Source organism: Crocodylus siamensis, chromosome 3, assembly GCF_052110815.1.
Source record: "Crocodylus siamensis isolate JL-2025a chromosome 3, ASM5211081v1, whole genome shotgun sequence".
NCBI classification, from domain to species: domain Eukaryota; kingdom Metazoa; phylum Chordata; order Crocodylia; family Crocodylidae; genus Crocodylus; species Crocodylus siamensis.
Window position 1 is genome coordinate 206,342,146 of NC_143397.1, and position 13,431 is coordinate 206,355,576.

At 46.1% G+C, this 13,431-nt stretch overlaps 1 protein-coding gene across 3 annotated transcripts in view; it reads left to right on the top strand.

Moving 5' to 3' along the window:
• PKIA (cAMP-dependent protein kinase inhibitor alpha) overlaps positions 1-2,884 on the top strand; it is a 72,925-nt gene extending 70,041 nt beyond the window's left edge. For all 3 annotated transcript variants that reach the window (XM_090040216.1, XM_090040217.1, XM_090040215.1), the window contains exon 3: positions 1,154-2,884. In XM_090040216.1, the coding sequence (XP_089896342.1) occupies positions 1,154-1,233 (80 nt within the window). In that variant the 3' untranslated portion in view covers positions 1,234-2,884. The remainder of the gene's footprint in view (positions 1-1,153) is intronic.
• The last annotated feature ends 10,547 nt before the right edge of the window (positions 2,885-13,431 follow it).

The window sequence follows — 13,431 nt, forward strand, 5'->3', positions numbered from 1 at the left end:
GCTGGGCAGCTGCAGGCTCTCATGTAGCTCCTTCAGCTGTGCCTGCATCAGCCCCAGTGGGGGGAGCCGTGGGGAAAGCCCCCATGTCGGCCCTGCCCAGCCCCATCCCCTGCCTGGCCCTAGCCTCCCGGCACTTTAAAAAAAAAAAAAAAAAAAAAAGCCCTGCACTCACTGGATGTAGTAGTGGCTATGAGGGCCTCTGGGGGCAGAGCCACCCCGCACAGCACAGGGCAGTGGGGGGCAGCAGGGATCACCCCCCACCTGTTGGCACCCGTGCAGCAGCTATTACATCATGCGAGTGTAGCATGGCTCAGCAGGGCTCCATGCATTGTCTGTGAACTAGGGCAGCTCCACCTGTCAGCCAGAGCCCAGCAGCACAAAGTCCCAGTGGTCCCAGCTCCCAGACAGTGCACAGTGCCCTGCTGAGTTGCGCTGCACCTGCACCATGGGACAGCTGCCACATGGGTTTCAGGTTGGGGGGGTATCCCCACTGCCCCTCACAGCCCTGCGCTGCACAGGGGGCTCTGCCACAAGCCCCCAGAGGCCCTGATAGCCACTGCTATAGCTGGGGACAGTGAGGCTTTTTATTTATTTATTTTTTTAAGTGCTGGGAGGCTGGGGTCGAGTGGGGCATGGGGCCAGGCAGAGCAGCCATGGGGACTTTTCCTGTGGCTCCCCCCACCTGGGGAGAGGCAGGCACAGCTGGAGGAGCTACAGGAGAGCCTGCAGCTGAATGTCCAATTCTTATTTGGCCAAATCAAATGGGGATAGTGATTCCAGTCACTGAATCAAATCACTGTCCTCCAAATCGGCCGAATCCAAATCGAACACTTCTCTATTTGCACAGGCCTAATATCTAGATATCTGCAGAAAGACTCTTTATAGTTTGTTTGTTTTTACTGCTAGTAATCTTAAGTGTTGCCAGAAATGATAGATAACAGTTCAGACACAATTGCCTTTTTTGAATATGTGTTTTTATACAGTTTTCCATGTAACAGAATTTAAAAAAAAAAATCAGTTCTGATTTTGTTTTTTAACACTTTTCTACTAGGGACCATGTGCAGGGGGAGGGGACGAGAGGGACAAAACATATTCTGAGAGAGAAATGCCTTTATGGAAGGGATCAGTCATCCCTCTCGTTTGGTTCTTGCAGAAGGTGAAGGAGATGCACAAAGAAATCCAAATGAACAAACTGGAGAGGCCCAGGGGGAAGCAGCCAAACAAGAAAGCTGACATCCAACTTTGACTGACAGGAGCAGCTGCTGGATGTTTTTCCAGACTCCGAGAAACAAATTTGTTTCCACAAGCAAGCAGATGGAAAAGAAAATGGATGCGTTTCGCTGCTGGAGCCTGCTCACTGTAATGCTAAAAATGAGGGGGCAGGCTATGGCAGCAGACAGAATTCTCTCTACCTCTGTCATTAGCAATGGCTGAAACTCCGTTGTTGATCCCAGGACATAGTTGGATGGATCTCTTCAGAACAACCACTTCATGGCACAGCTTGTAGAAAGTAGAACAAACTAGATCATTCTTGTAGCAAAAGGCCTTTGAAACATTGGGGATTCAATTGTGTTCTGTGGCGAAGGTTTGCGTGATCCTCAGAGTTTTAAATTTTCTGGCCAAAGTGTTCACCCACTAAAAGAACTGTAAAGAAAGCACTGTTTTTAGAACTCTGCATCTGTGTTTTACAGCTGTTATTTACAATGTTTTTGTATTGTACAATTTAGATGCTCTACACTGCCCCTTCAAAATGCTTATGAAGAATATTTCTGTTACTGTGAATTTTTCTACCACTTGTTTGAAAGGGCTGGTTTTTGCATAACGTGGTGGTGCGCACGTGATAGATTTCAATGTCAACTGCTAAACTGATCATGCCTAAAACTAACGACTCATCAACACTCCATTTAATTACTAGATGAGCCTTCAGAGTGATTCATTAATGTGAAATAGTTTGGTGTGTTTTGTGTCTGGTACAGTTTTGCCACTTGCCTGTAGTTAGCTGCATATCAGAAATTAGAACTGAATCTTTACATTTTGGTCTTTCCTATCTCATAATTTGTCTCCAATTTATTAATCTTTCTCCAGGCTCTTTTTCTTAAGTCAGTCCAATTAGTTTGTTATCACTGTAGTTTCAAGAGCAAAACTTAGCCTATGTGGTTAAAAAAAACACGAAAACAACAAAAAATGATTTTAAGAATAACTACAACCCCCATGGTGCTAGTGAATCCGTGGTTCCTGCTGTTAAACACACGTCTTTTGTTAACTTGTGGGAAAAATGACCAACATAACCATTCTGGTATGATTTTAGCTATTCTAAAATAACTTCCCTATGTGGACACTCTGTTCTGGAATAAATTCACTTTTATTCCAGAACGAAGTGTCCATACTGTTAAGTTGATTATGGAATAGCTCATTCTGCTGTAGCTATGCCAGCCTGTCTCCTCTATAAAGACTAGAAATTACACTAGTGGTTTGAATTGAGGTAGTCCTACCTCCTTGTGAATGAGGTATGTGAGAAGAATGACTAATACTGTGGCAGTCGCATAAGCATCAATCACAGAATAAAAAGTGGGGGTTTTTTAATTAACAGAAAGTGACATTACCTTCTTTTGTTGGTTTAAAATGTTATGCACTTTTTAATGTTTGTAAACTTTTATTAATAACTTGTGTGATTGCTTTCTGATATATTAATAATCAGTTAATGAAACATTATTTACTGTTACAGCCACAGCCATGGCTGTTTCTACAATATGTATCATGGTACTTGTCACATGGAGTTTTTTTGTGAGATGTGTAAACCTCCTGATCAGTATTATGAGCTCATTTATTAGTGTTAATAAATAACAAACCAGCAGTGTGCTTGTGGTTCATTAGCACAATCTGATTCCATTTACCTTTTGTTGTCTGTCTGACCTGTAAGCTATAAACAGATGTTGCATTTTTCCCAGGAGAAAAGCGTCTTGTCCTGGGATCCTACAGGCATTTACACCTATTGTCTTGCCTCAAGTGAAGTATGCTGGATAAAATTTGTTAAGTTTTTCTGGGATATTGCTGCATGCTTCTAAGTTAATTGCAGCTCATTTAATTTAATTGTGGTTCATTTCAGGGACAAGCTTGACAAACTGGCCTCCTATTGACAGAGGATCAGAAATGCAGCTTGGAAAAGGCTTCTTCCTATCTTCCAGCCCCTTGCTGAATTCAGCAGCAGGATAAGAGGTAGCAGCTGCACTTGCACCCCTGGGATCCTGAGCTGCTTGAAAGTAGTAGCTCCAGCCACAGCTCGCATTGATGGGTAGTGATCTCAGAGCTCATGGCACATTCAGAGAACCAGCTCACTGCACATGCTCCACGTAGCCAAAAAAGGATGCAACCACACTGCCATGCCCCTTTCTCCAAATCCACCCCTTACTATTCAGTCAAGACATTTAAAAGCAAGATACTAAAAGCACCTTTGTATTCCACCCTTATTAGTAAAACACTCCACTGCTCTGCAGACCTTTCAGTCCACCTCCAACAGATACAAAGACTCAATAAGTAAACCAACTTCATTAAGCTAGCACTTCAATGCAAAACCCTGAGAGTGATCTTGTCTACTGTTGTTAAAAATGGGCACAGCTGTCACACAATCTGTATCTCAAGTTATTTGGTGCTAATGCTGAATGTGCTAATATGCATGAATAACTGTGTTTTAGATTTTTTTTTCTAACTACTTTCTAGAAGTTGTATTACTTATGCTTCTAGTGTGCTGGGAGGATAGAGCATATCCTGTCACACTAGACCATCCCATAACGTAGTAGATTTCTCACAAAAAGAGAAACTAAGAACAAGATAATCTCATGGGAAAACTTGTAAAGATGGCCTGTCTAGCAATACATTTTTTCAGCAACATACAAGGAAGAATAGTATGTGAAGGTCATATTCTGTCCTGAATTGTATGATTTCAGTGACATTTTTATAAAATCAAGGTTTAAAGTTCTGTTTAAAACTGAACATAGTGATCTAACCTTAATGAAGTTGAAGCAGTAGCTTCATCTTTGTTGCTTCATATAATCTCTTTTCCTTACCTTAATGTGCTGTTCTAAGCTTTCTCCCCTTTGGCACTTAGCCTACCCTGTTTCTTTTCACATCTATGGTTTCTTCATTCTGATGTTTTCCATCTTTCTCTCAAAAGCAGGAAACAAGGGGTGTCTATACATGGCCAGCGAGGCTGTTCTGATGCACTGTAACAACTGTTACAACTGGAGCATGGTAATTACTGCAGTCTAGCAGACTCCAGCATAATGTGTATCAGCATCTCCGCACTGACAAATGGCAGTGGGGGCACTTTGTAACTAAAGCTTGTTGAACGAACTTTAGTTAAAGCACCCTGATCACCATTTTTCAGTGTGGAGACACTGATACACGTGATACTCTGGGTGCTTTACTTAGAGCGGCTCTTGGAACCGCTCTAATTAAAGCGCCCTCCCTCCCCCTCCCACAGCACATCTGTAAATGCCCAAGGCTGCCATGGAATGGATGGGAGTAGATGACACAAGTGGTCTTTTTATACTTAATTCACTCGAACAGTTTTTGATTGTGCGGCAAATGTGCTGCCTCGTTCTTCTTAATGAGCTGCATTTCTGTGTCCTCTGCAAAGAGGCACACTAAAATACTCCCATGAAGTATAAAAATGAAGAGGCTCGGTGCATGCAAAATCAAGTAGTACCACAGCCAGAAAGATAGCAGATATACTGGATTCTCTACAGAAATAGCATGTTGTTAGGAGGTGCTAGGGTAGGAGTGGGCAAAATACAGCTAGCAGGCTGGATCTGGCTCACAGAGTGGCTTTGTCCGGCCTGTGGCAGGTCCCTCAGTCCCGCCTGGCACTGTCAGGCAGTGGTGCGTTCTAGACAGGAGAGGCGGTGGCAGCTTCTTCCACCTGCTGCTGGCCCCAGCCCCACGGTATCAGTGGGGACCTGCGCCACATCCCTGACCCGGCTCCGGACTCGCCTGCTCCTGCTAAATAGTGGCAGCAGCAGCACCGGCCAGGCAGAAGCTGTTGTTCAGCTTGGGGAGAAAGCAGCCCTTTCCCCTTCCTACTGCCCAGAGCTCCCTGCTACAGTCTCCCAGAACCTGTGCTGGGCTGCCTGGTCACCGCCACCTCCGGGCTGCTCTGTGGGGCGGGAGTGGCAGCGCAGAGGAGCCGCAGAGCAGCCCAGCATGGGCTCTGAGCTGCTTTAGCAGGGAGTGCCAGGCAGCAGCAAAGGGAGAGGGCTACTTTTCCCCACACGAAGCAACAGTTTTTGCCTGGCCAGCACTGCTGCTGCTGCCACTATTCAACGTGAGCAGGCAAGTCCAGGGCCAGGTCAGGGCTGCAGCGTGGGTCCCCACCAGTACTGCAGGGCTGCCTAGAAAAGCAGTCCTGCTGCAGGAGGCAGAATGCACCCCTGGTAGGGGGTGTGGAGCAGGTACGAGGCACACTGAATTGGGGCTGTAGCACAGGTTCCCACTGATCTACTCCCACCAGGGTGAGTCTGGAGTGGGCATGGGGCAAAGGCCTCATTCTGTTGGTGGTGGCGGGCAGGTGCTGCATGGCACGTGGGCTCCAGACTGTTTGGGCCAGGGGTAAGTGCTGAGCTACCCTGATCACCACCTCAGCTGCCCCACAGGGCAGTGGGGGCAGTGCAAAGGAGCTGCAGGGCAGCCCCTGCGGCTGCTTTGGGGGGTTCCCATGCACACCCCGCCATACCCACAAATCTTCTCCTGAAAACCCCACAACCACACTCTCCCCTACACAGTCACACATCTCACAAACCCTGCACCCACCTGTCGCGTCCAAGGACCGGTGCACCCTTAACCTGTGAGCCTGGGTCGGCACGACCGGCTGGATGTGGGTACGATACGGTGGTCGTACAGGTGGAAAAGCGAGAGGAGTCAGGGAGTTTAAATGCGTTTTGGTTAAAGATTTATTATTACTTACACCACAGAAGAGTTGCGGCGTAGGAAGGAAGTCGTGGTTACACAGTGAGAAAGGAGAAGTTCAGTTTAGCTTGCAGATGCTTTTCGTTGCACAGATCATAAACTGCTTGGTGCAGATTTTCAGCAAAGCGCACAGGTAACTTCGGTTTAAAGACGTTCGTGAGCTCTTGGTGAGAACGGACGAGTCGACAAAAATTCAGATACAACACCTGAAATTTTTTCGCCGCAGGTGGGGAGGGGTCAGCGACTGGCCAGGCCACTGACTATGTCTCCTGGGTGTGCATGGAGGTCTCCGCAGAAGGCGGAAATCTTTCCAAAATTAAAGGTTTTCAGGTAGCCAATCACAACACACCAGCCTTGAATAATTACAGGACTGCCAGTTATGACTGTGAGCAGACTTTGTGTGTTCTTAGGTTTCATGCGAGATTGACTGCGCATGTATTTTACATTTGAGCTGGGGGAGGGCTGAATACAGAACTATGATGATGAAATATGTTAACCTTTTGACCTTTTTGCCATCAGCAGCTGAAATCAAAGATTTTTCTTTGACACCACCCACACCCTCCCCCACACCTTGGCATAAACCCCACAACCCTTCCCCACATGCATCCCCACACACACCTGCGCACCTTTTGGGGGGAGCCCTTCTCAATGTTATGCGCACACATACCCCTAGCTACCCTCCTCCACACATCCCCACAAACACACCTCCCACAAGCCAGCCATACTCACCTACTCAGATCAACACCCTCCCCCACATACACACATATCCATACACCCACCCACAACCCCCCACAAACCCCATACCACCCACCCATACTTCCTCACACCTCTGCACCCCCCCCCCAATATACAAGAATAAACTTCATTTGGGGTTATTATACAATCATCTCTGTATACCCAGGACGCAATTCCTCTGCGCAGGAAGGCGGGAAAAGGGTCCAAGAAACCTTCATGGCTGAGCGTGGGTATCCAGGCTGGCCTGAAAGCAAAATAAAAAAGCGTACTGGCAGTGGAAGCAGGGGGCAGGGACAAAGGAGGAGTACACCTACCTGACCCAAGCTTGTAGGGATTTGGTGAGGAAGGCGAAAACAGCACTGGAGCTTAGATTAGTTTCTGGGATTAAGGATAACAAAAAGTCCTTTTTCAAGTATATAGGTAGCAAGAAGAAGTCTCAGGGTAACATTGGACTCCTACGAGGCAGGGGAGGGCAGTTGGTGACAGATGTGCAAGAGAAGGCAAAACTCTTCAATAAGTTCTTTGCCTCCGTGTTCCTGTCCACTGACAATGGGCTGCTCTCAGGTGACAGCGTAGAGAGGCCTGGGAAGGATGAGAGTCCCCCGACTTAGTTCGGATCTAGTTAAGGACTACCTGGAGGGCTTAGATGTGTCCAAGTCAGCGGGCCCGGATGACCTTCATCCACAGGTGCTGAGGGAATTGGCTGGTGTCATTGCAGAGCCATTGGCACAGCTGTTCGAGGACTCCTGGTGCTCGGGCCAAGTCCCTGAGGACTGGAAAAGGGCCAGTGTGGTCCCTATTTTCAAGAAGGGGAGGAAGGAAGAGCCTGGCAACTACAGGCCAGTCAGCCTCACTTCTATCCTGGGGAAGGTCTTTGAAAAAATTATCAAGGGCCACATTTGTGAGAGCCCTGCAGGGGAAGTGATGTTGAGGGGTAACCAGCATGGGTTCATGCAAGGCCGATCCTGCCTGACTAACCTGGTCTCTTTCTATGACCAGGTAACAAAGAGCTGAGATGGGAAGGAGGAAGTTGATTGTCATCTTCTTGGACTTTCAGAAGGCCTTCGACACAGTGTCCCACCCAATTCTGGTGGGCAAGCTGAGGCGCTGCGGCATTGATGAATGCACGGTCACGTGGGTGGCAAACTGGCTCCAGGGGCACACCCAGAGGGTGGTGGTGGACAGGTCGTTGTCGACCTGGGAGGGTGTGGGCAGCGGAGTCCCCCAGGGCTAAGTCCTTGGGCCGGTGCTGTTTAACATCTTCATTAGCGACCTGGATGAGGGTGTGGAGAGCACCCTGTTCAAGTTCGCTGATGACACTAAGCTGTGGGGTAATGTGAATACACCGGCAGGCAGGGACCGCATCCAGGCAGACCTGGATAGATTAGAGAAGTGGGTGGATCTGAACAGGATGCGGTTCAGCAAGGACAAGTGCAGGGTGCTGAAGCTGGGGAGAGGGAACCAGCATTATGGTTATAGGTTAGGGGCTAACCCTCTCAGCAGCACAGAGGCAGAGAGGTATCTTGGAGTCAGGATTGACTCCAGGATGAATGTGAGTCGCCAATGCGATGAAGCAATAGGCAGAGCCAACCACACCCTGTCATACATCAACAAGGCATCACTAACAGGTCCAGAGAGATCTTGCTCCCCCTCTATGCGGCGCTGGTCGTGCCGCAGCTGGAGTACTGTGTCCAGTTCTGGGCTCCGCACTTCAAGAAGGATGTAGAGAACCTGGAGAGGGTCCAGAAGAGGGCCACTCGTATGGTTGAGGGCCTCCGTGGCCAGCCCTGTGAGGAGAGGCTGAGGAACCTGAATCTCTTCAATCTCCGCAAGAGGAGACTGAGGGGGGATCTTGTGGCTGCCTACAACCTTATCAGGGGCCACCAGCAGGGACTCGGGGAAAGTCTGTTCACCAGGGCCCCCCTTAGAGTCACCAGGAACGATGGCCACAAGCTGAGGGAGGATAGCTTTAGGTTAGATATTAGGAAGAATTACTTCACTGTAAGGGTGGCCAGAGCCTGGAATACGCTTTCCAGAGAGGTGGTGCTCTCACCTTCCCTGGAAATCTTCAAGAGGAGACTGGATAGGCACCTGGCTGGGGTCTTATGACCCCAGTGCTCCTTCCTGCCCATGGCAGGGCTCGGACTAGATGATCTGTCTAGATCCCTTCCGACTCATTGATTCTATGATTCTATGATACCCAATGCAAATGTGCACAAATCAGGACAAAATATTTTCTAAAAATTAAAATATGTTATTGTGGATATATTGTTAAGTTTTAGTATATAATTTTTTTTTCCAGTTCTAAGAGGGCAACCCCCTTTCCCAAACAGAGTACTTCTGGGGCAAGGGGAGGGACTTCCAGTGATAAAGACCAGGGGTTAGGGGGCAGGACTTCCGGTCCCAAGATGGTGACTAGGGGGCAGGGCACATCTCAAGGGGTGGGGCTACCCTTGTGGCCCTTGACAGCTCACTAAAACTTATTAAGCGGCCCTCCAGCTGAAATAATTGCCCACCTCTGTGCTAGGGAGCTGTAAGAAATCAATTTGTCATGGGCCATGTGAGATATTCCATGATGGAAGCCTCATTGCAAATGGTGGGTGATGGAGTATTACACTTTGATCACCTAAGTGGCAGTTATGCAGCCATGTAACTGCAATATTCCGGCATTTATGCAATTCAATTCTGGGGAGGTAAGCACTTGCACACTGGGCTGGTACGTTTGTGGCAACTACTATCCTGCAACTAATGTGCACAAGACCAGGTAAGTTCCGAAATGTCAGTTAGACCAAACTATATGACCGATGGCTATTAAGCACTGGAGCACCCTCCCATGTTTTGGTCCCATAAACCTATGCTGTAGGTGCATGCCGCTGGAGTAGGAAATGCAGGTTCTAGACCCCACCCAAGATAGGCTTTAAACTTATGGTGCCTGCTTGTAAGCACACTGTTCTAGCCCAGTGATTCTCAACCAAGGTGCTATGAGATTCTTTTAGGGGCATTGTGCAGTGTTAGCAGTTAGGTATGGAAACACCTTCACATGATTCACAAGATAAACCAAAAAGGAATCCATAATATCAACACCATTCTGACCTGTTGTGGTCTTCCTGAGTTCTTGGCAACAAAATAATTGCTCTATTATTTTTCTGTAGTCCAGAAATGAGTGAAAGAAAACTGCTGGCATCTTCCAAGGACTGTCTTGAGTCTAAAAAAGTTGAGAACCACTTTTGTACCCACTCAGCCACAAGCTAGGTATTATCCAGACTAGGAACCAGAAGAAAGAGTGTAAGCCAGAGGGTATGCAGTCAGTGACATAGTTATTGCCCTCAAAGAGAGGGGGTCCTGTATCTGAATGGGCAGAAACTTTCTGTACTATTCCTAATTCAATGAAAGCTAACTGCAAGGTGTAGTGGATCAGCTTGGTTAATCAGCTAAAACATTTGGCATGGTGATATAGTATCCAAACCTGCATGCATGTGGGAAAAACTGCTGTTACACAGCTGCATCAATGGTATTTGGCAAGTAAAGTTACCAGGATTTAGATTGTACCCAGCATGATGTGTCACTATTCAAGGAATATCCCAAGGTTCTCGCTAGGAAGAGTGAAGGAATATAGACACTCTAAAATCCAGGCAATCATGTGAAATCCGAAAGTTGTAATGAAATGGAAGCATGATATAAACCAGGGGTAGGCAACATTTTTTGGCTGGAGTGCCACAAAACACCATAATGCCTACCTCGAAAGGTGCTGGAGTGCCAGCATGGCAGAAAAACAAAATGAGGGCAAGGGGTGCCCGGCAGGATGTCCTGCTTGTGCCCCTTGCCCCCCCGCCCAAAGCCTCTGCCCCCCAGCCCTACTGCCCCTGACTAAATACCACCACTTCAACCCTGCTTGCTGTCATGCAGTAAATCAGTTAATTCTAATTAAAGGCATAGAGAAAGAGAGATGGAAAAAATAGATGTTTAATATTTTTCCATGTATGTGTTATTTATGTTAATTGCTACAAATGGCTTGCTGTACAGAGGCAGAGCAATATAAATAGCAATATTCAACCAGAATTAGAATGATGAGAGAGTGGATTAATGCCTATTGCACGTGACCAGCTTCCAAAGGCTCCTAGAACTACTTTGAATCTCAGCAGCTGTTTGCACAGGAATCTCCATCTCTCTAAATCAGAAAAATACCCAAGCAAGCATTAAAAAAAAAAAAAAAAGGTGAGCAGATGCATGGTTGCAGGTGACAGTAGCATCTTTCAAAAGTGTCCACATTGTCATCTTGCAATGCAATTTTTATACAGGATGAAAAGATGTTCTTTTTATAGGTCACTCTGTCTTTGAATACAGATATGTGTACATATTTGCATTCTGGAATACATTTTCTGTCAGAGCAGAAGGCAGTAAGTGCCTGAAAAGACCTGTGTCCCTTGATGTCCAGTTCATAGATTTTTTCACATTTTTTCTAGATAATTATGTTCCTTTAGTATCACATGTATTCAGTCCCTTTTGCTATCTGTAGTTCCCTGTAACAGTTCAGACACCCAAAACCTAATATATATTTATCCTATGTGTATCTTTCAGAGAGCTTCCATGTCCTGTTCTAGGCCAATATTTGCAGCACCATCATGCCACCATGTAAAGCATATTATCTCAACACTTCTTTGTAAAACATGCTTCATATCAAAGGATCCTTTCTAATCCATAAATCAAATCCGTGCTGAGCTATACAATTGAAAAACTACTGCTACCAAAAAAACCCAACAGACCATGAAAGGGCTGATCATGTTACATGTATTATCTGCAAAAAGAGGAGAGTCTAGTAAAGAAGGTTAGAAGGAAGTGTGTTGCATCAGTGGGCCCAAGTCATGGTGGGTCATCATGAATTTATATTGTGCTATTGTCACATCATCCTAGTGAAGAAGGAAGAGATCATTTTTAGATGTCTGATCTCACCCACTGAGAGCTTTGCAGATCAGCATCAGAACTTTAAACCTATGTGACATGCAGTTGGTAGGTAGTGCAGTCATCAAAGTTAGGCACTTCTGATAGTTATTGTGTTAGCAGGTAAGTTAATTCTGCATCAGCTGAAGTTTCTTCAGTGTCTAAAATTACAGACACACGGATCCCTGGGCTGGTTCTTGAATGTGAGCAGATAAAATATTAATTTCACACCAGCTGAATGGGAAGGTGATCATTTTTGCTCTCTAATGTAATAATCCTTACAAAGGCATTTTTCAGAGATTGCTTTCAATATAAAATGAAATGCTAAATCTTTGTTGTTATCAGCATGTTGTTGCTTCCCTACCAGTGTTTCCTCTAAAGGAATAAGTGCAAGCCATACAAAAAGTGCAACAATAGCATCATTGCATGCTAGCAAAAATGTTTACCTGTCACTAATGAGGATTCACAAGGAGCTTTTTTCTTTAGTTATAGTTAGAAACTAAAGTGACATGTATCCTGCTTTCGTTGAAGTGTGTTTTATCATTCATTTTCACCATACTTCATCATGTATCATATTAGCACACCCCCTGCTTGGTAATGTAAAAGTATTGTGATTTCTGCAGTCCACCTTATCTCCTATAACAATTCTTCAATTCAGCGTCTAGTGATTTGAGGTAACATCTGTTACCTGTCAGCTCCATGTTCTTAGGGAACCCTGACACAGGACACAGACTGTCTGACTCACAAAGAATTGCCCCCCACCTAAACAGAAACTGATTAAGATGCAGTGCGAGACACACCTAAAACCCTCCAGATAAGGGTGAGAAAAGTGAAACAACTGCCCTAGGTCTCATTTGCATCTGAGATGGGAACAGATGACCATTCATTTACATGAGAGATGGAGAACAGAAAGCCTGAAGCAGAGACTGCAGTGAATTCTGGGATCAGCGAAGCAGGGGAGCACTGCATGATGGGGAAGCTGTGCTCCAAATGCTAATCAGCCCTCACACCCAGCTCAGCATTTAGCAGACCAGTTCTAATCTGGATTTACAAAGGACTTTTCCTCCCCGCCCCCAACCCCCTCCAACACACACACACACCTCTAAGCAAAAGTAAGTTTACTAGGCATCTCGGGCCGTACATTCCCCAGTCCCACTATGGGAGGCCTATGTAAACTTAATTGGCTAAAACTCGGTTGCTGGGTTAGGGAATGCTGAGGCAATAGGGCGAGTCCGAGGGGGTATGGGCAACATTTGAATAATGGTACAGGGTTTATCACAGCATCCAGCCCGTTGGAGCCCTGACCACAAGTGTTGTCATACTTTTCCAGAGACAACTGGTGGAAGTCCTCCCCACAACAGGTTACGAACACTCCAATAAGTGCCTTAAGTCGTTAAAAGACTATAGTAAGATCTGGAAAAGTCATGCTAAGCTGAGGCTTGTTCACAGCAAGTAAAAATCCAAAACTCTGATGCTGCAATCTATTGTTTCTGAAGACACCAGGAGATATCCCATCAAGTATATAATGTCAAGATAGCTCCCACTTAGGTGTTTCCTGAGTATCAATCAAGTTCCAGCCAAATAACCCTTTGTCAATAGAGAGGACAATTTGATTTACACTATCGAGAATGCCTGAAAGAAGCTGAACTGGGTGTATAAAATTCTGTAAAAGAAGCAGCAGTGTGTATACTGACACCTGCTTTCTTCTGGAGAGGCTGAAGGAGGAAGATCATCTCCCTTCAACGATCATGCTGAGAACTTTGACCTGTCAGCTCTGCAACCTGAGTGCCTTGGACT